The sequence below is a fragment of the Argentina silus genome (assembly GCF_951799395.1).
Source record: "Argentina silus genome assembly, chromosome: 15".
In the NCBI taxonomy this organism is placed as follows: domain Eukaryota; kingdom Metazoa; phylum Chordata; class Actinopteri; order Argentiniformes; family Argentinidae; genus Argentina; species Argentina silus.
This window is the reverse complement of record NC_139669.1, coordinates 5,010,003-5,030,878: the sequence shown is the minus strand read 5'-3', so window position 1 is coordinate 5,030,878 and position 20,876 is coordinate 5,010,003. Positions and strand designations below refer to the sequence as shown.

General features: G+C 42.0%; 5 protein-coding genes across 5 annotated transcripts; 3 read left to right on the top strand and 2 right to left on the bottom strand.

Annotated features, from left to right (window-relative positions):
• The first annotated feature begins 238 nt into the window (after positions 1 to 238).
• On the top strand, positions 239 to 7,924 carry tmem255a (transmembrane protein 255A). Its single transcript, XM_083685827.1, has 10 exons — positions 239 to 418; positions 1,266 to 1,408; positions 2,743 to 2,805; positions 3,710 to 3,799; positions 4,226 to 4,291; positions 4,433 to 4,521; positions 4,762 to 4,833; positions 5,349 to 5,511; positions 5,838 to 5,975; positions 6,236 to 7,924. Exons 1-10 carry the CDS (start codon positions 361 to 363, stop codon positions 6,377 to 6,379), a joined length of 1,026 nt encoding a protein of 341 aa, XP_083541953.1. The 5' UTR covers positions 239 to 360; the 3' UTR covers positions 6,380 to 7,924.
• A 4-nt stretch (positions 7,925 to 7,928) lies between these two features.
• On the bottom strand, positions 7,929 to 12,534 carry zbtb33 (zinc finger and BTB domain containing 33). The gene is made up of 2 exons (XM_083685824.1): positions 12,408 to 12,534; positions 7,929 to 11,645 (listed from the first exon to the last, which is right to left on the bottom strand). The coding sequence occupies exon 2, from the start codon at positions 11,641 to 11,643 to the stop codon at positions 9,688 to 9,690; it is 1,956 nt and encodes a 651-aa protein (XP_083541950.1). The 5' UTR covers positions 11,644 to 11,645; positions 12,408 to 12,534; the 3' UTR covers positions 7,929 to 9,687.
• Positions 12,535 to 12,796: 262 nt separating this feature from the next.
• On the top strand, positions 12,797 to 15,152 carry nkap (NFKB activating protein). Its single transcript, XM_083685868.1, has 8 exons — positions 12,797 to 13,296; positions 13,473 to 13,553; positions 13,686 to 13,750; positions 13,902 to 14,000; positions 14,096 to 14,138; positions 14,241 to 14,432; positions 14,582 to 14,731; positions 14,848 to 15,152. The coding sequence occupies exons 1-8, from the start codon at positions 12,944 to 12,946 to the stop codon at positions 15,020 to 15,022; spliced, it is 1,158 nt and encodes a 385-aa protein (XP_083541994.1). The 5' UTR covers positions 12,797 to 12,943; the 3' UTR covers positions 15,023 to 15,152.
• Positions 15,153 to 16,129: 977 nt separating this feature from the next.
• On the bottom strand, positions 16,130 to 16,792 carry ndufa1 (NADH:ubiquinone oxidoreductase subunit A1). Its single transcript, XM_083685851.1, has 3 exons — positions 16,535 to 16,792; positions 16,329 to 16,418; positions 16,130 to 16,227 (listed from the first exon to the last, which is right to left on the bottom strand). The coding sequence occupies exons 1-3, from the start codon at positions 16,634 to 16,636 to the stop codon at positions 16,207 to 16,209; spliced, it is 213 nt and encodes a 70-aa protein (XP_083541977.1). The 5' UTR covers positions 16,637 to 16,792; the 3' UTR covers positions 16,130 to 16,206.
• Positions 16,793 to 16,951: 159 nt separating this feature from the next.
• On the top strand, positions 16,952 to 20,614 carry upf3b (UPF3B regulator of nonsense mediated mRNA decay). The gene is made up of 10 exons (XM_083686142.1): positions 16,952 to 17,310; positions 17,671 to 17,777; positions 17,872 to 17,978; positions 18,082 to 18,180; positions 18,281 to 18,391; positions 18,493 to 18,536; positions 18,636 to 18,824; positions 18,938 to 19,101; positions 19,200 to 19,545; positions 19,637 to 20,614. Exons 1-10 carry the CDS (start codon positions 17,200 to 17,202, stop codon positions 19,784 to 19,786), a joined length of 1,428 nt encoding a protein of 475 aa, XP_083542268.1. The 5' UTR covers positions 16,952 to 17,199; the 3' UTR covers positions 19,787 to 20,614.
• The last annotated feature ends 262 nt before the right edge of the window (positions 20,615 to 20,876 follow it).

The following is a 20,876-nucleotide window of genomic DNA, read 5'->3' as shown; positions in this document are numbered from 1 at the left end:
TCTTGACTGGGGGGGGGGGGGGATTAATGTATGGCTATCAGGGCTTTTGGTGACTGATTTGACATATGCCTCAAATCTTCAGTTGTCGTGAGTGCGACTGTAGCACAGCTAAGCGAGGTGCATGCGCAAAACAGTGCACTAGCGACGCTGTATAGAAAGGGAGAGGGATGTGAGGACAACGGATATGTCAATAGACGCTCATGTAAATGAGACGGTAGCGGCGGGACGTCTGCTATCAGAGAATGCCTCTGCAAGCAAAGATCACGCCTGTAACTTATAGCAGTAAACACTTATTGTGTCCGCTCTATAGTGTATAACCTTCAAACATAATCTTTGGGGGCCCATCCCGCAATTTACAAAATGCCTCCGGTACAGAACCTACAAGCCAATGGAATAACACTCTCCGAAACTACTATGGGTATGTGTGCGCAAGGTCAACGGCATGGTTGCAGCAAATTCATCAAATACTTGGTAATGTCGGACCACGTAGTGCCTTTGAAATAGGCAACTACGTCTAACCTTGTGGGGTACAATAATATATTTCTGTCAGATTTGTTAGCTATAGCCTATTGGAAATGTAGCCTATTCCGAGAGCCTTGTTTTTCGTTGTCTGGTGTTCTTACATTTCAACATAACGTGGTTAAGTGTATGATGTGGATGGTCGATTATCAAAATAAAGAATGAAAGATACGGCATTATCACTATGTCAGGAGGAGGGCGGTTTATGTTACATCACCTTCAATTGTGGTGGTTCTTGAGGCCGCCTGCCACTGCAGGTGCGGCAACATTAAATAAGATGTAACGGTCGATACAAACTGTGATTTGGTGACTTTTTCGCTGTTTTACGCTTGTGCGTTACATTACGTTACGTTACGTTTCTATTCGTTACATGGCAGTAAAAGCTTATGCATGGGTGTGAGTCTCCTATGACGGTGGTCTTGATATCTTCTAGTTATGAATCATTGAAATACAAAATGGCATGGATTAGATATGGATGATCAAACAATAAACCCTCTCTTAAAAAACAGAAAAGAAGAAAATATACAGTTTTGCTATTTTTTTAATATTTATTTTTTCTATACACACACCAATGATTAGAACAACTAATGATGGAAAATAAATGATTATTCAAGACAATAACAGACCATATGGATTGTGAATGGAATGCCACGGATGGGGACATGAGGTGACACAGGTAGCTTCATAGTGCAAATAAATGTATCACAATATATGTATAGTTCATAATGTCTGTCTATCTCTTACAGGGTCATTCAAAAGGAGAAAAAGGAAGTCCATTATGGTTACAGTGATGCTACTCATCGTGTCTGTCCTCATTCTCATCTTTGGTCTGGCAGCTACTACCAGGACACAGAACATTACAGTTGGTGGCTACTACCCTGGGGTCATTGTAAGTAGCAAACTAACGTCCTAATGTTATAACATCATCCTGAACCAGTGTGAACGGCGGTTAGGCCTACTGATTTAGCAGGATTTCTCTTCCTTCCTCTCAAGCCTGATGAGCCTAATTACCGAAGGTCTCAGAGGGGGGAATTTTCCCCACATTCATTATTCAGCGTTGTTGTCATTAGGGGCTGAGGCATGTACTTCCTAGCCCATAAATCTGGCTTCAGAGACCATCAGCATTCTGCCTTTGGAGAAGGCTACATACAGGGGTTCTACAGTGAGCATGGTCTCTGAAGCCTGATCTACAGTATTCTCTAGGTCTGTTCTGAGAATAACCTATGGTAATATATCTTGAGAAACAACACCCGCGACTCAGATTTCAATGACATGCTATATAAGGGTAGGCCAGGTATTGGAGAATATATGGGCTGATAAATTGCACCAAGAGTTCAAGGGGTCCTTTATTGACAAGCTTGTTTGGACAAACAAACATGTATAAAGTAGATTAGACTGACTGCAGCATTGCTACATACAGGGCCTTCAGAAAGTATTCAGACCAGACCCCTTCACTTTTTCCACATTTTGTTGTGTTGTAGACTCAATTTAAAATGGATTAAATTAAAATAATTTGCCATCAATCCACACACAATACCCCAGAATGACAAAGCGAAAACACGTTTTTTGAAATTTCAGTACTGATTACAGTACTACAGTATTGAAATACAGAAATGCCTCATGTATATAAGTATTCAGACCCTTTGCTATGACTCAATAAGTTGAATTGAGTCCATCTTAATGCAAGGATAATAGTTAATGTAATTTTGGAATTAATATCTTTGTTTTTATAGGGTCTCTGATTTGCATAGGAATATAGAAAACCTGTTTTCGCTTTGTCATTCTGGGGTATTGTGTGTGGATTGTGTGTGGATTGATGGCAAATTCTTTTAATTTAATCAATTTTAAATTGAATCTATAACACAACAAAATGTGGAAAAGTGAAAGGGTCTGAATACTTTCCGAAGGCACTGTAGGTCTACAGTCACCTCTCACCTCTATACATACCAGCTTGTCAATAAAGGAACTCTTGGTGCAGTTTACCTGCAAATAATATTCACCAATGCCTGACCTATCCGACAGTCAAACATGTTTTCTATTTTAATTATTACAATATTTAATGGGAGAGGTCATTTGGGTGAACCATCTGAAAAGTTGTTTCCAGATTATGACAAAAATACAGGATAAATTGGTTTCAAATTGCTGCTGCCATTACTGTTCAAATTAGTTTTTCATTAAGGCCAGTTAGACTGACATCATAACCACAGTTTGTTCTTTCCTCAGCTAGGCTTTGGCTCCTTTCTCGGAATCATTGGAGCTCATTTGATAGAGAATAAGAGGCAGATGGTAAGAGGGTTTGTATTACGCCTGTGTTTTCGTATCCGTTTCTATCGGTCTCTGTCGACACACACTGCAATTAAGCCTTTTTCATCACTTACAAGCCACATTGACTTCAGATAGACTACAATAACGTTGCTTCGGCTTATGTCACCATGTCACATTGACACAAACACAGCTCTTCTGTAGTTCACCCAGGGTTGAGGGGCAGACATCAGAACCATGTATCCTAGGCTTCTTGCAAGATACACCCAGAAATAGAACAGTGAAAGAGGAGTAGGACAGATGTCCACACTGGAATGTACGGAAGTAACTGAACTACAGAGAAGAGCGATGGGAGGTACCACAGCCTGCCAGTCCTCACAGGAAGAATTATTTTGTGTAGCATGACACCCTTTACTCCCTGAGCCCCCATGTAGACCCTGGATGGGGAGGGGTCACCCTCTGTGTTTCCTAACTGTTGTTGCTGTTACACACATACACCTGTATGTTTAGGCATGTCTACAGTACACACACACACACACACACACACACACACACACACACACACACACACACACACACACACTCACAGACACACCCAGACTGCACGGCATGCTCAGAATGTCTTTACATGCCCCCCCCCCCCGCCCTCTATCTCTCTCTCATGCACACACAGACAAATGAGTACTTGGTCAGTGGAGATCAGGAATTAATCAGAGGGCACACCATACCAGCTGTAATGGAATATTTAAAGTGGCAGGTGCTGAACTGAATTGAGTCGCCAATACACAGTGTCGTACAAAATGAAATGCACTCAAAGCACAATCATTTATTCATAGCATGAGACATAGAGAGGTCCTGTAATGAGACAAAGCCTTTAGTGATTAGCCCTGACGTTCCTCTTGTCTCCTCACTCTTGTTTCTGGTACAGTTGGTGGCTTCCATTGTGTTCATCAGTTTCGGAGTGGTGGCAGCCTTCTGCTGTGCTATTGTGGATGGGGTATTTGCAGCAAGACACATTGTGAGTTACACGGCACCGAACACAGATGTAACGCAAACAGTAGTCACAAACACAGTCACAGTTTTTACACACACACATCATGTAGTAACATCTGTGGTATTACATGTAACTACATAGTAATTACGATATGGACCAGTGTCAAGCTTTGTTTTGACATTGTCTTAATCTTTGTCTATGTATATCTTATCTACACTTTCCATGTCCTGCTGAGTAATTACATCATGGTTACCAAAGTAGTAAGGGCAATTTAGAGACTATAGACCCTAATGCCAGCGCTTTATGATTACATGCTCTGTATTGATCCTGCATATTCTGCTATTGTGGTATTTGCTGTATTTTGTTCTAATCTTCTTGATAGCCTCTCTACTGAAATGAAAAAATTATCAAAGGTTGATGACATGTCAATGATAACCTTTAACACCACAGGACCTCAGGCCTCTGTACGCTGGTCGCTGTGACTACCACACCAGTGTGACCTCAGCTGAGCGTGATGTGAGTGCACACTTATTGTCTCCTTGAGCACATCCTTTGACTGTTTAATTGTAACTAAAAAGACAAGCCACCATTTTCTGTGGTACACAGTCTGGTTTGTTGTGTTACTGTGATTAGAGAGACTACCTGTCTGAACCCTAGGTCCAGTGCCAAACATCATCACGTATGTCCTGTTACCTCCGTGTGAAAAGCAACACCTGCTACTGCTGTGACCTCTACAACTGTGGGAAGTGAGTATATAATGCCCCCCCCTCCCCCCCTCCCCGCCCCTTAATTCAAGTTCCTGTCTTCACCGGATTGGCTCTCCCTTTGAGGCAGCAGCAAAAAAAAAAAAAAAAAATCTAATTTGAAGTTTTCTTTGTTCTTTGTTTGACTCAAATTTACACCTTTGTGTTGTTTTAGTGTCTTTTTTGCTTTAAGGTGAGCAGCACCATTGGAGAAAAAAAAATGTCTTTTCACTTATGTTTCAGAGAACATCCTCTTTTGGGACTTCAGAATAAAGATGTTTTGAAAAAGTTTAGGAAAACCTCCATGATATGGAAGTAGGTCTCTTTCTTTTAGCCCCTTGATAGTCATTAACAACCCATGTTTTTTTGTTGTGGTTGAATGATCTTGAGTAAAGCTCTATGTAGCGTTGCCGTGCTGCTTGGAACACACCATGGTAATGTGTGAATGCCATCTCTCCTGCATGTCCTGGCTACTCTCTCTGTGACCCACAGAAGACCAGGCCTCATCCCCGTCTCCCAGCTCACACTGTAGTTGATGCAGCTGGTTCCCCCATTCCAACTTGGTTTGAAACCGTCAGTGGTTTCACAGCCAAAGGCCCATTTCTGCATTTGTATAAATCAAGTGATGTTATGTCTGTCATTTTCCTCTAAGGGAATTAAGTTCAGTGTCAGCTGCTTCATTAGTATGGGAACTGGCATGTACATCACTGATGTCTTTCTCTGTAGCTTAGTAACTCAGTTAGGTGGTTCTTATTGCTGTATGTCTGTATTTTCTCTCCTCCTCTCCTCGGTGACTGCCCTTCGCCTGTCTCTTTCGCTCACTGGCCCAGCCGCGTGGAGCTGATGGGGGGCTACCATGAGTACACAGAGGTGGGAAGCTGTCAGGATGTGGTGCACCTCTACCACCTGCTGTGGTCTGCCACCATCCTCAACATCGTGGCTCTCTTCTTGGGCATCATCACTGCAGCTGTGCTGGGAGGCTTTAAGGATATGGTAAGACAAGCAGGATCAGATAGCCTACTGTTATTACACACTGAGCGGAAATGACTTCTCAAAAGTTTGATTTGTGTGTGTGTGTGTGTGTGTTTCGACTACACTGACAGCAGGGATCAGTATACCTCATTAGTGGTATGTTCATTTTGGTTCTCAGGAACTCGTAGCTCCCAGTTGGTGAAGTCATAACTCTGACATGAATGCATTTGAGTGCTTTCGAAGTGGGATGCGTTTGCAATTCATAATGAATGTTAACAAACTACAAACATACATTATACATACGTACAGCTGCCATCACACCATATATTTCTGATTTCTTTGGACAGATACCTGCCCCTGACACATGTGAACCAGAGGCCATCCCAGCCTCTGTCTGCCCAGAGCCTTCTGCCCCCACCACCTCCCTCAACTCCTACTACAACACTGCCCCCTGTCTGCCGCCCTACACTGCCTACGACCTGCAGGTAAGCTCCTTATAAATCCACAAATCCATATGCAGCAAAAGTAATGAATTTAGGACCAAACCCAAACTTGGGTGAGATGAGTGGCTGAACTTTATGTCAGAGGGAGATTTGGGTGACTATCCACGTTACATACAGGAAGTCAGGATTCCTTCCTGTTCACCGTTAACTATAGTGAGTAATAAACAAAGTCATCAAGTTGTAATGAACTTGTAATAAACATGTTGTATGTGTGCAGTGTAACTGTTTAATCTCCTCCTCAGGGCTCCAGCATGTTCCCTGACTCCTCCGGCCTCTCTGATGACTCCCAGTCAGGGGCCAGCCACATGTGGCCCACCATGATCCCACCACGCTACTCCCCCCCTTACTACCCCCCAGATGAGAAGCCCCCGCCATACAGTCCCTAACAGCGTGGGAACAGGCGGGGGGAGGCACCTCCCTCACCCGTCTTTTGCCAGCAGGGGGCAATGATGGGCGTTAGTGGACCTTGAATAACCAGTTTGAACGCTAGCAACTGCTGCATCTGATGCTCCAGACTGTTCCTGTGCAGCAGAGCTTGGGCTGCGTTGTCGTGGTTGTGTATAAAGAGGCCTAGGAGAAAGAATAATCAATTTAAAAAAAAGAGCATGAGTCACTGATGTGACTACAAGCGAGTGCCATTCGTCACAGGAGACAGGAGGCTGTGAGGTTGCATTTGATCTGTCCCAAAGGTCAGAGGGTTCAGTTCAGCCCAGCCTGGATGGAGGGTGGGGATAGCGAGTGCCGTCAGCTTGCTACAATACTACACTACACTGTCTTTGCACAACAGCAGCAAGACCCTCTGTGTATCCAACAGGAGACGACCTCTCTCACTTCAGACACCTGGACTGTTTACAGATCTGCCTTAATATCGGTCTTCCACTTCCAGAGCAACGCCAGTCAGTCACCTTGACCAGATGTACAAGCTCCCTCCCCCTCTCTCCATGTCCATGGACTCTCTGCCTCCGGATCTCTCTGGCATCTCCTGCCAACTCATGGCCTCTCACTCTCTGCCTCACTTAGTATATGAATGCTTCCTGTCCCAAGTGGCACTTAGGTCATCACTGTTTGCATTGCCTTCTTTCAGTTGGCGTGACTGAGTGTGTGTGTGTGTGTGTGTGTGTGTGAGGACGGGGCTGATTTGTCTTGTTTGGGACTGATTCGCACGGGTATCGTCCTCACGTTGAACAGTATTACCAACACTATGTTAGATTTCTTGTGTGTCAATCTACTTATGGGCAGCTAGATCACAAATAACTGTACAAAGACTTTCAAGCCCAACGTAGTGTGTTTCCTTTTAGGAGGAAAAGCTTTGTAGAGTGTAATTTAAGGCGCATTATCTCTCAGTACATCAAATGTCAGCTGTAGTGGTAATATTACATGCTTAACTTATGTAAATGTACATAATCGTTCCCTTAGTGCAATTAAAAATGAAGTGAAGTTGAAGCACAGATCACATGGTTCACCCTAGTTCACATTGTCTCACATTATTGTTGGTGATAGCATTTCCTTGCCAGATTGTGAGCGGGGTCATACTAGAGCACATTGCCCGAATATACGTTTTTTTCTTTGCAGCGAAAAGGGAGTCTGCAAAATAAATCATTACTCTCCTAACTTCAGTGTATTCTCAGTACAGCTTGAAGCTGGACATTGACTAAACCCATTGCTGTCTCTCTCTTTGGATGTAATATAATATTACATTTACACTTATATATACTGAATATACCAAAAGAACACCCTGTGTGTTGTCTTAATCACACAAATGCATAGACCTCAAAGTAAGGTGCAGTGTCTGAAATAATCCATTATTTGTCAGCTTTGTTTACTTGCTGTTTGCATCATTTGATTCATAAAGCATTTTCTCCAGAGCTGAAGAGGGACTTCAGCTGACTAAGTGTAAATTGATTTTCTTCGCATAAAAAGTCATTTTTGTGTAAAAATGCTTTGTGGTTTTTATTTCCATAGCCAAATTGAGTCAATAACAGCATCATACTGTTTACATACTGTTGATGCACTTCACAACAAACATTTGACTGATTCAGTTTTTGCTGTCATCCCAATGAACAAACTTCCAGTATGTTCATTGTCACATTCAACCACAGACAAACTGGAAATACAGTTTCATCTACAGTATATATCATATTTGTCATACTTTGAAGAAGTAGCCTAATTGACATACAGGACAACCCACTGACGTTCATTTACCTTCACCATTTAACCTGGTCAATTCATTAATATAGGAGGACATAAGAAATTAGAGAATCCGTTTTTTTTATTTTTTTTACATTTTTTTATTTAGTTTATTTTGTGTTGTTTAGCACTAAGACCTAATAAATAAGTTTCAAAACAAAGGATAATGTTAAAATGAAAAAGGTCTTTAGCACAATTATGTACAAGATACACCACTGTTAATTTGTTTAAAAGCTGGAAGTGCTTTTATTGAATTACATACTGAAGCAGTATAAAAGTTCTGCTTTCTACTGCCAAACTCAATTCAACTACACACTGACAAGACAAGACTGGGTAGAAAAAGGAACATTTAAAATAATTATCTGCAGCATAATCCTGCAGTAGGTGCTATCTCAATACATAAAGAAGTATTTTCAAGTTACTGTTTGTAAATCCTATGATTAACTATTTAGGCAAACTGTATACAGAGAAGGAAGCAGCTTTTGGCATCCTCGACAGAACAGATTTTCAAAAGAACAAACAAATATATGGCCAGCATATCAAAGGAAAAGAGGTCCAAACAGAAGAGTAGACCTATTAGGTAAGTCATGATCAAACTATGTGGAAGGACTTCAATATCCTATGGACAATATTTAAGCCTTAAACTATAGCTTTGTGCAACCAATAAAAAAAATCTTAAATAATTATTGAAACCGCCTTCCCTGGAACATCGGGGAACACTGGGATATTCAATCATTAATTACTACTGTTACATTGCAAATAATAATTTGTGCTCATTAGCTTTTCAATTGAAAAACAATTACAGTCCAACAAAAAAAAGGAATTATGTTTAATGAATACATCTTAAGGGGCAATGAATCCCGACAATGACAGCGAGCTGGTATCTCAACCAGAGATACAGAGACTGGGCATAATTTCAATGAACGAATAAAGAACATAATTCAGCAACAGAATGCTACATAATTGAAACAAACACTCCATTATTTCCATCAATATCCATCACCTTGATCTTAATCTCTGTTCTGACCACAAATAGAAAACATCAACTGGTAATATTCAGCACTGTACCTTGTATCTTCTTCTCAAAAGGCATAAAAGTAATATACCTGACTACCAATAAAAAAATATTTCATTAAAAAATTGTTAGCCCTATGTACTAAAAATAAATAAATGTTTGTAATTTGTTTGTCTACATTAGGGTCCTTTCTCTTGAACTGCATGAATTTATTTCGCGTAAATGATCATTTGCCATTAAAAGGGTAAGTTGAGATACAATGTGAGACGATACATAATTCAACGTTAAGAGCTTGATAAGAACAAGAGCACAGCCACACTAAAAGCCAGCTGGGCTGGAACACATTGGAACTTCCTACACACAACTAAACAACGGCTGAACACTGAAAAAAGGACAAAACGTGGATGACATGGACCCAAAACACATCCATCATTCAGAAGGGAACTCCACTTAAAAGGCACAGATCCCAGAGCAGTGAGTTAGCAATCCTATTCAATATGTCTCAGGTATGACAAACTCAAACTCTGAGCCTACGGGAGTGTTCGCGTGGGTCCCTGGCCGGGCGTGGGCACCAGGTCGAGTGTGTGCCTCTGGCTCGACAAAGATGTCATCCCAGTTCAACATCTTGCCCTGGGCAGAGGACTGAAGCGCATGGTTTGCAAGCTGCCCCCTCTCTGGGTTAATGTGATGCACGATGCCTTCTTCATTGATAACAGGAATCCCTCCTGAGTCCTCACAGACATAGGAGTAGGGCTTCAACTGCAGGGTTTTACAAGGAAGCAGGCGGTACAAGTTGTTATCGGTGTCATCCTTCTCTTTCCTCCCTGAGGGATCCTGGTTGTGTGCCTGTTTGCAGTGAGTAGACAGCAGCTGGTAGTTAATAAACATTTCATTACATATCAGGCACTGATATCTTCTTTCGCCTGTGTGGTGGATCTCATGTTTCGTTCTGTACTCTGCCAGGGCAAAGACTTTGTCGCAATAGTGACAAGGGTACTTCTTCTCCCAGGAGTGCGTGTTGAAGTGACGCCTAAGACTCGTCAGGCACACATAGGGACGCTTGCAAATGACACACACGTAGAAGGTCTTCCCATCCATGATTAGCTCGTAGTGATCTTCCTGCTCTGTTTTTGCTTTCTTCTTGCTTGGGGGACCACGTGGTGAGAGAGAGGACGTTTCACAAGGTCTTTGAGGGGTAGACATGAGAGACTTCTTCCCTCTACTGTTTTTAGAATCTCCCTCTCCTGGGTCCTCCTTCATAGGGACAATATCATATGTGTTCTCTCCGATGTTAGCATATACCTTGCAGCCTGGAGACAGCGAGTCAATCTCTGAGGCCTTATCTAGTGTTATGGTCTTTTTTGATGCTGTGACTGCTTTGGGAATGTTAAGGCCTGCCTTGTTGATATCACTGCCGGGGGACTTTACATCTAAGAGCTTGATTCTGAAATCACCCTGTCGAGCCGGTGACTTCTCGAGAACGGTAGTTACTTGCTTCTTGTGGACCCCTACTATGTCATGGTTTTCTAGGGGCAGTGAAGTGCTGTGGGGTTCAGGGGTGAAGCTGCTTGTCCTAGCTGGTGTTGTAGGTGTACTGCATGAGGAGACTCCAGCAGGTGAAGGAGGGAAATTGGAGCTGGTGTCTGGGGACACCATGGGGCTACTCAGAGGGCTGTGGTCTTGCTGGGTTTGAGAGGAGCAGTTGAGGTTGGATAGCTTACCACCGTCCCTTTTCAATGGGGCTGGTTTGCTTGTTTTCTCTTGATCCTTTGTCATTGCAGAAATAACCTTTTTCTTTGACACAGAGTCTTCTTCTGCATCGGGTGCATCCAAATCGATGATTTCAGAGGGACTGGATCTTTGACCCTTCTGAGCATCCGTTTTTGAGACAAACATAACGTCATCATTATCTGAGTCCTGATCCTTGTTTGCATTTTTATCACTCTGATTGAACTCCTCTGCAGATAATGAGAAGGACTCTGTGATAATGGGCATCATCCCTGCTGACTCTGTGTCATTTTTCTCTAGAGAGCTTGCATCTTTGCTTTCTGTGTCTTTGGACAGGCCAGGTAAGCCCTTGACTTGTGAGAGTGGTACACCTAAATTTGCTATGAACTTCACACCCAACGTCTGACCAGCATTGATGAGTTCCTCAAGCTTGTCAGAACGTACACGGACAATCTTGGAACTGTAGATGTAGTTCAGGATTTCCTCAAAGATCTCTGCCCTTATGAAATTCAACTCAATCACCTGTCCAGCCACTGAAAAGAGCTGGTGGAAATAAGTGCTTGATGCAGATAGGATGTTTTTGTGTGCTCGAAATTTTCGGTCCTGAATAATGATTGTGACATCACAGAACAAGCCATGATTTCGCTGTTCATTGAATGATTTCAGCACCGTTCCTGAATACTGTGTGTCAGTTGCAGAGATCAGCTTTAGGCTCGACATCCCTGTGGAGAGAAAACAAAGAATGAATAAATAACAATTTACATTCACATTCTTTAGCTAAACAATATCCTTCACCTCAATGCTCTTCTAGTTGTCTAAATATATGCACCACTAGAACAAATGTGTATAGCAATTGTCACTGCTTGTGAGGTTACCTCTATCATTGACATGCATTTAAAGCCTAAAGCTCCTTGTTTAGGCATTAAGCAAGCCAACAGTTAATGTATGCTACACCGGCTGAGTGTGGTGAATGCTACTTAGTTGGATGGACAATAAAGATGGACAATAAAGTTCTGTTCTATTGTAAACTACATTGCAGGCCACTACATTGCATTGTATTGGAGTGTGCGAAAAACGAATCGCAGATTTGCATTGTTTGAAGCATGATAGGCAGCGTCACTAAGAAAGCAAGGAGAAACACAATTAAACCTTTCATGCCCAATTCCCATCGCAAAGAGAGGCAACAAAAAAAACGTTACGCCTGTGTAAGTAATTATGGCAACGTTCTAATGTATTATATATTCAAATACATATATATTTATGAAAGAGCAGCTTTCAATTAAAAATTGTAGAAAACAAACATGAGAAATATCTGTAGGCTAACTAGCTTAGCGAAGTGGCTATCCAGCTAAACGGATGTTCCCTTCCTGGTTCGCGGCAGGTTGCGGCCTTTTGATAAGACAAGAGCAGATCTCCAATCAAGACACAATTCTCACTGGAGTAAAACTTCTAAGTTGACGCAAAAAATAGCACTTGTTATTTACCTGCAACGCCAGGATTTTAGGTTTATGTTTTCTGTCTAAACGAAGAATGAAAGTATAGCTGGTAGACAACAAAACGCCAGCCTCCTTGTTACTGTTGGAGCGACCTGCTAGTTTATGCATGCCCAACAGGAGTCGCTCGCAACTATTTTGTGAAATCAATTGCCCGCATCTCTGAGGTTTGCAGGAATTCAAGCGTTTGAAATTAGTTGCTAAATTGAACTATTGATATACTATCAGACGATTAATACAATCTACAAAAAAGTACCGCGAGAGACATAATGCACCTCTGTGACCGACTGCAAGCTTGCTGAAAGTGATTTCCAAATGTACCGCACGCGGAACTATTTACACTACACGCATTTTAGGTGGACCCATTTGCTGGTAGCACCCCATCATTTCCTGTTTCTGAGAGCTCACGAGCGAATAAACAACGCAGTAGAATGGTATGGCTGGGGCAACAAAGTGAATAGCCTCCACCATTATACATGTTTTATCTTTAAGACTAGATTGTTAACGTCTGAGAAAACAGTAGCCAAATGGGTATGTCTGACGGGTCAGGCTCTGATGGCAATCATCAAGAACAGACAAGCCCGAGAAGGAGACGGTGGAGCCGATCTCGCAGCAGATCTCCCAATGTCTTTGGTCCCGCCAGGGCCTCCAGATATGATGCAGAAAGAGAAGAGCGTAGAAACCGACAGCCCGAAACACGACCAAGAAATGTAAAAAGGTTTCGCATTGGAAGCCCGGGCAGGCGTTCCAGGTCCCGAGAACGATACAATTGGTCTGATCAGCGAGGCGGCGGCGATGGTCGATATGGTTCTTCCAGGAATGACTACTATGACCAACGGGACGATGTCCAACGTCAAAGACAAGACGCCTTCATTTCCAGGTAATGCAGCCTTCTGAAGGGATTTGGTATTGATGACTATTTGATTCAGGTGCTCTAGTGCAGGACTGCTACTAAAGTTAGGCCATGCCACGGTTTGGTCATGAATACTTACTCCGTTGATCAGTTTCCATCATCATGTAGTCCTCGTACAATTTCTAACCATATGCTTCTTACAGGCGGCTACAAGAAAGGGAACGAATTGGAGAACTAGGATCACCTGAGGTCTGGGGTTATTCACCCAGAGTAAGGGAGCCAGAGTAAGTTGAATTTTCTTACAGTTAACTAAATAAAGAAGAACACGAGAATATTCTAGTTGACAACATTGGAGGCTGTAGTTTTGTCTACTCAAAACTAAACACTTTTAAATGACATGATTCTCTTTCTCTAAGCTCTGATGAACATACACCAGTTGAAGAGGACGTGAAAAACAGTAGTTCAGATTCAAGTTCAGAAGGTGATTATGCTGAATTACCTGATCAGTAATGGCACCGTTTCTGTGTCCATAGCACAACATGCCTTGAATAGTCAATATTATATGTTACCTCTGCACCATGATGGAGCAAGTAGAATGTATGTTTTGATTGTAGACTTTAATTAATTCACAGATGACAAGAAAAAGAAGAAGAAGAAGAAGAAAAAGAAATCCAAAAAGAAGAAAAACAAGAAACACTCAGAGGACAGTGAGTCAGAGTCAGGCTCTGATGGTGAGGGAATGTTCTCAAAATGTTTTACAATCCAATTGATAAGGCTCCTGGTGTGACTGAGTCAATAACTTTGTGTCAATTTTGTTGTGTCTCAGAGGAGGAAGTAAAAAAGAAGAAAAAGAAGAAGAAGAACAAAAAGTAACATCACTCATTAAATTCTATTCAAATATTCATTAACTCAGTTATTATACATAAAGACATGTATCTTATCATATCGCCCGCTTTGGCTTCTCCTCACAGGTCCAAGAAGTCCAAGAAGAAGAAGCCAAAGAAGATCCGCAAGCAGTCGAGCGACTCCAGCAGTGACCAGTCTGAGGAGGATGAAAAGGATGCCAATGGGGAGCTATGGGTGGAGAGAACCTGCATCGATGAAACCCTTGTGGGCCCAGAAGCACCACTCACCCACCTGTCCCAGGATGATAAACCTCTCGAGTGAGTATCTCTCTCTGTAGTATAATAATCATCATCATCAAGGGGTTTGGCTCTATTGCAACCCACAATAGTGGTTTATTACACTGTAATTACTTAGCATATGACACGACTACATGGTCAACTGACCCTTCTCCCTTGGTTTCTTCTAGCTTTGGTCATGCGCTGCTACCAGGTGAGGGTGCGGCCATGGCAGAGTACGTGAAGGCAGGCAAGCGTATCCCAAGAAGAGGAGAGATTGGACTGACCAGCGATGAAATCGCAACCTTTGAGATGTCTGGCTTTGTAATGAGCGGAAGCAGGTACATTGTTGTTCTTTGTGCATATGTGTTATTTTGACATTTCAAACTCTTGTGTGTTTTGTTAACATTTGCAGCTTCTATGGTATTTTAACTCGGTGCAACTTTGTGACTCGTAGACATCGTCGCATGGAGGCCGTGCGTCTGAGAAAGGAAAACCAGATTTACAGTGCGGATGAGAAGAGAGCTCTTGCATCCTTCAACCAGGAGGAAAGGAGGAAGAGAGAGAGCAAAATTCTCTCCAGTTTCAGGGAGATGGTGTACAGGAAAACCAAAGGCAAGGAGGAGAAATAAATGTTCTGATCTTCCAAGGACTTTAAACTTTGGACATTTTTCTCCCAAGGTTTTTCCATTGTTTCATGTTTATTTGGTCATTCTCTTAAATTCTTGTTTTGGGAAATGCTTTTTATTTTTTTTATTTTTTTTAGAGCAACTCTTGGCAGTAGTGCATATTTCTGTACTCTCACAAAGCATATGTCCAAGCAAAAGTGTTCATACTAGCACAAGAAATAAACCAGGTGCACAGAACTGGCTGCAATTTTTTACAGTAATTGCTCTTGTGCAATGTGCATACCATCATAATTCAACTCTGATCCTTGATATTTCTACCTATCAATGTAACTTTTAATTATAGAAATGTGCATGTAATTTCACGTGTAGAATGTCTAATAAATCAGCTTTTTTTAGTTTTCTTTGTATTTCTGTTTTGTATTAGATCCAGGAACTGACCATAATATCTGTAATGCCCTCCATATGTGTTACACAGTGAAGCTGTATGCTGTTATTTCTAAATAGTGAGAGATTTCTATGAAAATACCCCAAAATATAATGTGATAGTGTCAATTAATACACATTGATCTCTCATCCAAATCGCAGTAGTGTAGTCAAAATTTCAAACTTCACTTTCACTTCAAATATTTATGTAGGGCACTGTATGTTGCAGAGGAAGACAACATTTTGCAATATTGCTTATTAGTATCTTTAAAATGGCCCAGTAGTCAAATTATTCAAATACTTTCATGTGATATAGTGATTGGTTCTATATTATCTCTCCCGGCATGCAGACATATGTTTGTCTATATTTCAGTATCGACTGCTCCTACATGGATCCCCATGTGTGTGTAACCTCTGCAAACAAGACAACTAATGTATGAAGAACTCCAGTGTTGGGAATCTGGACTTCAATCACCAGATCACAGTGATCTTCTGCTTGACCATCCTGTGCATCAGGGATGCTACAAGTCTTCGGATCAATTTGCATGTGGTGGTATTGAGGCATCGATCCATCTTCATGTAACTAGATCAATCTGGTGACACTTACCACCTACCACTGTATTCTATCAGAAGGTTTTCAACATAATGAACAACCGTACTTGAACAAAACGGAAACCACTCGATAACTTTAAAGACAACACATTGGTTTAATGTACAACATAGAAATCCAGCTCCGGCATAAGAACACGTGAGATATTGGATACTCAGTGTATGTTTTCAAGTCCCTGTTGAAAGAGAGAAAAAGTCAAGCAATAGCTGAAAAGTCTGACGGGCCATTTCGGATGATTTTCGTAATGTATTGCTAGCAATGTGGAGGAATATTTACCTTAGATGTGTGATAGTTTCCACATCCTGACACTCGGACGTCTCTCTCCATCAGATACCAATGGTAAGGAACTCGTGCGATTCTCTTTTCCTAAACAAAAACAATGTTACTTGCATGGAAACCTAGACATAACCAGGTGAAGTCTGACTTAATCTATTAGTAACAAGCTGTAGTCATTCATTATTGACAAAAAAACATTCCCTCACCTTCCCCCCGTTGGTGAATTTGTGGATCTGTGCAGTCGCAAGCCCAGGAATGATGAGACAGGCTGTCATTATGCCTAAACCGGGCAATATTTCGTACCACATATTTGCGGTGTGTGTAGAGCCAAATACAAGCGCTTTAATTGATTAGACACCGCTTCATGAGAAGTGTCTATTGTATTCCTTCGCCAGCTTGTTTTGCTAGCTGGCTCGTTCGCTACGCTAACAAAATGTCGACCGTCCTGGAGAGAAGTTGACGGTCATTCGTTTACTTCCGCAGCGCAAACATGTCAAGTTGGCTTTATTTTGATATCACAGCGCCACCCTACGTTGCTCAAGAGTCAGTACAACGTTTATTACACTGTCGACAGCCAGGATATATTTACCATACCAGCGTTGGCTATTTTCCAATTTCTTTAAACTTTCCCCATGACTTGACGGTTTTCTGTAAAATGACACATTTTGGCGGCTTATAACAAAAAGTAAAGTAACAACAGTTGCTAAGCGACCCTACGCTCTCAGGTGTCGCACCAAAACATGTTCATTTTTTTTTTTTTTTTTTTGTTGTTGACTGTGGGAGAAGGAACTAGCTCGCTCGCTAACTAAAAAAGTTGAGATTGGTTTGGAAACCCCAGCGATCGAATGGTCACATCGCTAACGATATAGCGATGAAAGAGGACAAGGAAAACACTCGCCCAAGGGAGAAGAGAGTGGAGTTAAAATGCGAAGACGGTGAAAGAACAGAGAGGCCAAAGGAGAAGAAAGAGGCAATGACAAAGGTAACGTTAGCTAATAGCTAGACTGATGTAGCTAGCTAGCTTGATGGGCTAAGCAAAATGTTAGTTAGTACATGGACTAGTCAATTGATACTTGAATCTGAAAGCTAGGGGAGCTTTTTGCTCTTATGGACTATTAATAATAGTTTGAGTATCTTTGAATTGAACGTAGCTAGCTATTGTACGTTTCCAACTTAGCGAAGACTCAGAAAGCCACTAACACCAAGTTGCTGCTGTCAAGTCAGTCTCGCATGCATACTAGCTAAGCCTACTAGCAAAACAAGCTTATAAGTGCTTAATTAATACATCTCCAAAGGCTTTGGGTATATGTACATCGGATTCATGAACTTTCTGTTTTTTCAGATCGTGATCCGACGTCTGCCTCCCAGTCTAACTAAGGAGGAACTGGAGGAGCAATTGCAGCCACTTCCAGAGGTGGACTACCTAGAGTTTTTCTCCAATGACACCAGGTGCATTGTTGTTCTTTCTCCCCTACTGTTGCTAACCTTTTGTAAAATGTGAATTCGGTATGCTAGTCGGCTTACCCTTTTCTCTGTATTGCAGCTTATATCCCCACCTCTTTGCCAGAGCATACATCAATTTCAAGAACCAAGAAGATATTGTCCTATTCAGAGACCGGTTTGATGGATATGTTTTCATAGATGGCAAAGGTGTGGTACATTTGATCCCAATAAGAGCCGAGTTAAGTATCATCTCCTCTCAACCTAGTTGTGTACTGTGTGTATTTATGTCATGCAATGGTTGTTTCAACAGGGCAAGAGTATACAGCTGTTGTGGAATTTGCACCATTTCAAAAGATTGCCAAAAAAAGGAGTAAGAAAAGGGATGCAAAAAGTGGAACAATAGATGAAGGTACATATATTACGTTAGTTGCATTGCACACAATTCCAAGGCTCTAATCTACAGTAACATATTCATGAATTTCGCTCATGTGACGCATTTGCTCTTTTAGATCCTGATTATAAGAAGTTCCTGGAGATTTATAATGGAGATGATGAAAAGTTTACATCCACCCCTGAGACTCTATTGGAGGAAATAGAGGCAAAAACTAAGGAACTAGTAGGTGTGTAGACACAGCTGTTATTGTGTTCTAAATGTTTAACTGAAATAAAGTATTGTACTAGGGTAATACGTGGGTTGACATTTCACCTTTTACCCCTCTAGCTAAAAAAACAACTCCTCTCTTGGACTTCCTCAAGAACAAACAGGTAAATGTGTAGCCTCTTGGAAATAGTGTGCTCATATTAGCAGTGTTTGTTTTCACGGTATAAGGCTGACTAGGTTATTTATGTGGCACTTTTGTACAGAGAATCAGGGAAGAGAAGAAAGAGGAGAGGAGGAGACGAGAGCTTGAGCGTAAACGTCTGCGGGACGAGGAGCGTCGTAAGTGGAGGGAGGAGGACAGAAGGAAGCGCAAAGAGACCGAAAAGTTCAAAAAAGGGGACAAAGCTGTGGAGAAGGAGAAGGACCCTGCAAAAGAGGAACCAAAAATCAAGGTACTGACAAGGGATGAATTCCGGGTGGAATTTACCCAGCTGCAATGTGATGATAAAAGTGATTCTGAAGAGGATCTATGTTGGAATGTGCTCTTATATCTGCCCCTGTTTAGCTCCTGAGAAAACCAGACAGAGGAGATGATGGTGATTCAGAGAAACCTAAAGAGAAGGCCAAGAAACCGGAGAAGGAGAAAACTATTAAAGATGACAGACCACAGGGGGTTATTGAATTGAAGAAACGTCAAAACAATGAAAACAGGGAGGATCGAGGACGGAAGTGAGTAGTCAATGTTAATTCTAAACCTCGAGACGACGTGGGTCATGTCACTCACATTAAGTGTGACGTGTTCATGTCATTTCGCGCTTCTCTCACAGGGCAGATGACGAGGGACGCAAAGACTTCAGAGAACGAGACGTAGACCGAGACAGGGATCGAGACCGAGACAGGGATCGAGAACGCGACAGGGATCGAGAACGGCGTCAGAAAGAGAAGGAGCGCATCAGACGGCAGGACGAGGACCGACGACGGAGGAGGGAAAGACATGATGGGGAGAACTCCTACAGGAAGCGAGAGGAAGAAGGGAAGAGGGAGAAAGACCGCGTCTGGGAGAAAAGAAAGGGCGAGAGTGCTGTAGACTCCTTTCACAACGAGAAGTCTGAAAGGTCCTTCAAAGACAACAGAAAGGAGGAAAATGCTCGAAGAGATCGTATGAGGAACAAGGTAATATCTTCGGTCATTCTTGTTATGTAGTCATGTTAATGTTATGATTCTCTTGTCTTGAACATATGTGTCGTGTCTCTTTGTGCCTCAGGATCGGCCTGCCATTCAGTTGTACCAGCCAGGTGCCAGAAGTCGCCGAGGAGGAGGAGGAGGAGGAGGAGGAGGAGGAGGAGAATCCCATGCCGGGGAAACAAAGCCTGATAGTGAGACCAAGAGAGCTCAAGACAAGGGAGATGAATGATCAACATGACCACAAATAGCATGATTAGACAGGTGAGGAGAGGGAGAGAGATTTGCTCTAGACAGAGAGTCTAATGGCATCAGAGAACTGCCTGCACTGCTACTAGTGCAGCACATCCTGTCCTCCCACTCTCGGTCAGAGGCAGGGATGTGTCCGTGGTGCCTCTCAGTGCCTGAGTGGGCCCCTCTTTAGTTTTGTTTATCCAGAAAGAGAAAGCTTGTACTTCCCCCAAAGTTTGCAAGAGTTTGGCTATAGGGCACAACAAGTTAAGCCAAAGCTTTCTAGGACCACATGAACTCAAAGTGTCCTTACTACAGTATTGGTACACAGCCTGTGCAACATTTTTGCAAAGCATGGTTCAAATCTTGAGTTTGGCTTTCACCTTTTATTAGTTGTTCAAACATTATTTCACAACATTCTTTATTAAAGGAACATGTGGCTGGGAGACTCCTGCTTTTTAAGATGAAAGCTATCCTGCTGCTTCTTTTGAATTGTGTCAACCCCGTAAAATGTGTTATTTCTGTAATTTTGTTTTTAGTTTCCCCAACGAGATTCACGTATTGCTCTGTATGTTCACCCAGACAGTGATTCAGGACAGGAAACATAGCTGTTTTGTTGTAACAATACTCAACCCTGAGCCAAGCCTTGATTTGAGTCTGCATGCTACCTTCTATGGGTGATCAACCCCGTGGCCTTCCCCCTTTTCATTTGAAACAAACTCTACTTTCACAAATGAACTATGCTGCACTAAATTTGTAGCAGTATGGCAAAAATGATGCTACCATTTGTAACAAATCTTAACTGAAAATAAACTTGTACTTCATCAGACTTTTCAGTTTGTTTGTTTTTTTGTTCCTTTCCTAATTGCTGTAGCCATGCAAAACACTGAAGATAGCTTGACAAGGCAGGCAATAAATACATATTTGCTGTATATAGTGTGTATGTAATTTGTGTGGCGAACTGATATCGGATATCTCTTTAGAGAAGCACATTGTGATCATTTACAGCATCATCCTATTGTTCTAACTCAAACTCATTTGATGTTACGAGAAATACAAGAAAATGTTTTGTGTAATGTGGTCGAGATCCA

Coding starts and splice junctions, on each gene's coding strand:
- nkap (XM_083685868.1), top strand. CDS start 12,944: ATGGGTATGTCTGACGGGTCAGGCTCTGATGGCAATCATCAAGAACAG. Junction 13,297..13,472: donor CAAGACGCCTTCATTTCCAG/GTAATGCAGCCT, acceptor TGCTTCTTACAG/GCGGCTACAAGAAAGGGAAC. Junction 14,433..14,581: donor CAGGATGATAAACCTCTCGA/GTGAGTATCTCT, acceptor GGTTTCTTCTAG/CTTTGGTCATGCGCTGCTAC.
- ndufa1 (XM_083685851.1), bottom strand. CDS start 16,636: ATGTGGTACGAAATATTGCCCGGTTTAGGCATAATGACAGCCTGTCTC. Junction 16,419..16,534: donor AATTCACCAACGGGGGGAAG/GTGAGGGAATGT, acceptor GTTTTTGTTTAG/GAAAAGAGAATCGCACGAGT. Junction 16,228..16,328: donor GAAACTATCACACATCTAAG/GTAAATATTCCT, acceptor CTCTTTCAACAG/GGACTTGAAAACATACACTG.
- upf3b (XM_083686142.1), top strand. CDS start 17,200: ATGAAAGAGGACAAGGAAAACACTCGCCCAAGGGAGAAGAGAGTGGAG. Junction 19,102..19,199: donor AGGGAGGATCGAGGACGGAA/GTGAGTAGTCAA, acceptor CTTCTCTCACAG/GGCAGATGACGAGGGACGCA. Junction 19,546..19,636: donor GAGATCGTATGAGGAACAAG/GTAATATCTTCG, acceptor TTTGTGCCTCAG/GATCGGCCTGCCATTCAGTT.
- zbtb33 (XM_083685824.1), bottom strand. CDS start 11,643: ATGTCGAGCCTAAAGCTGATCTCTGCAACTGACACACAGTATTCAGGA.
- tmem255a (XM_083685827.1), top strand. CDS start 361: ATGCCTCCGGTACAGAACCTACAAGCCAATGGAATAACACTCTCCGAA. Junction 419..1,265: donor ACTCTCCGAAACTACTATGG/GTATGTGTGCGC, acceptor TATCTCTTACAG/GGTCATTCAAAAGGAGAAAA. Junction 2,806..3,709: donor TAGAGAATAAGAGGCAGATG/GTAAGAGGGTTT, acceptor TTTCTGGTACAG/TTGGTGGCTTCCATTGTGTT.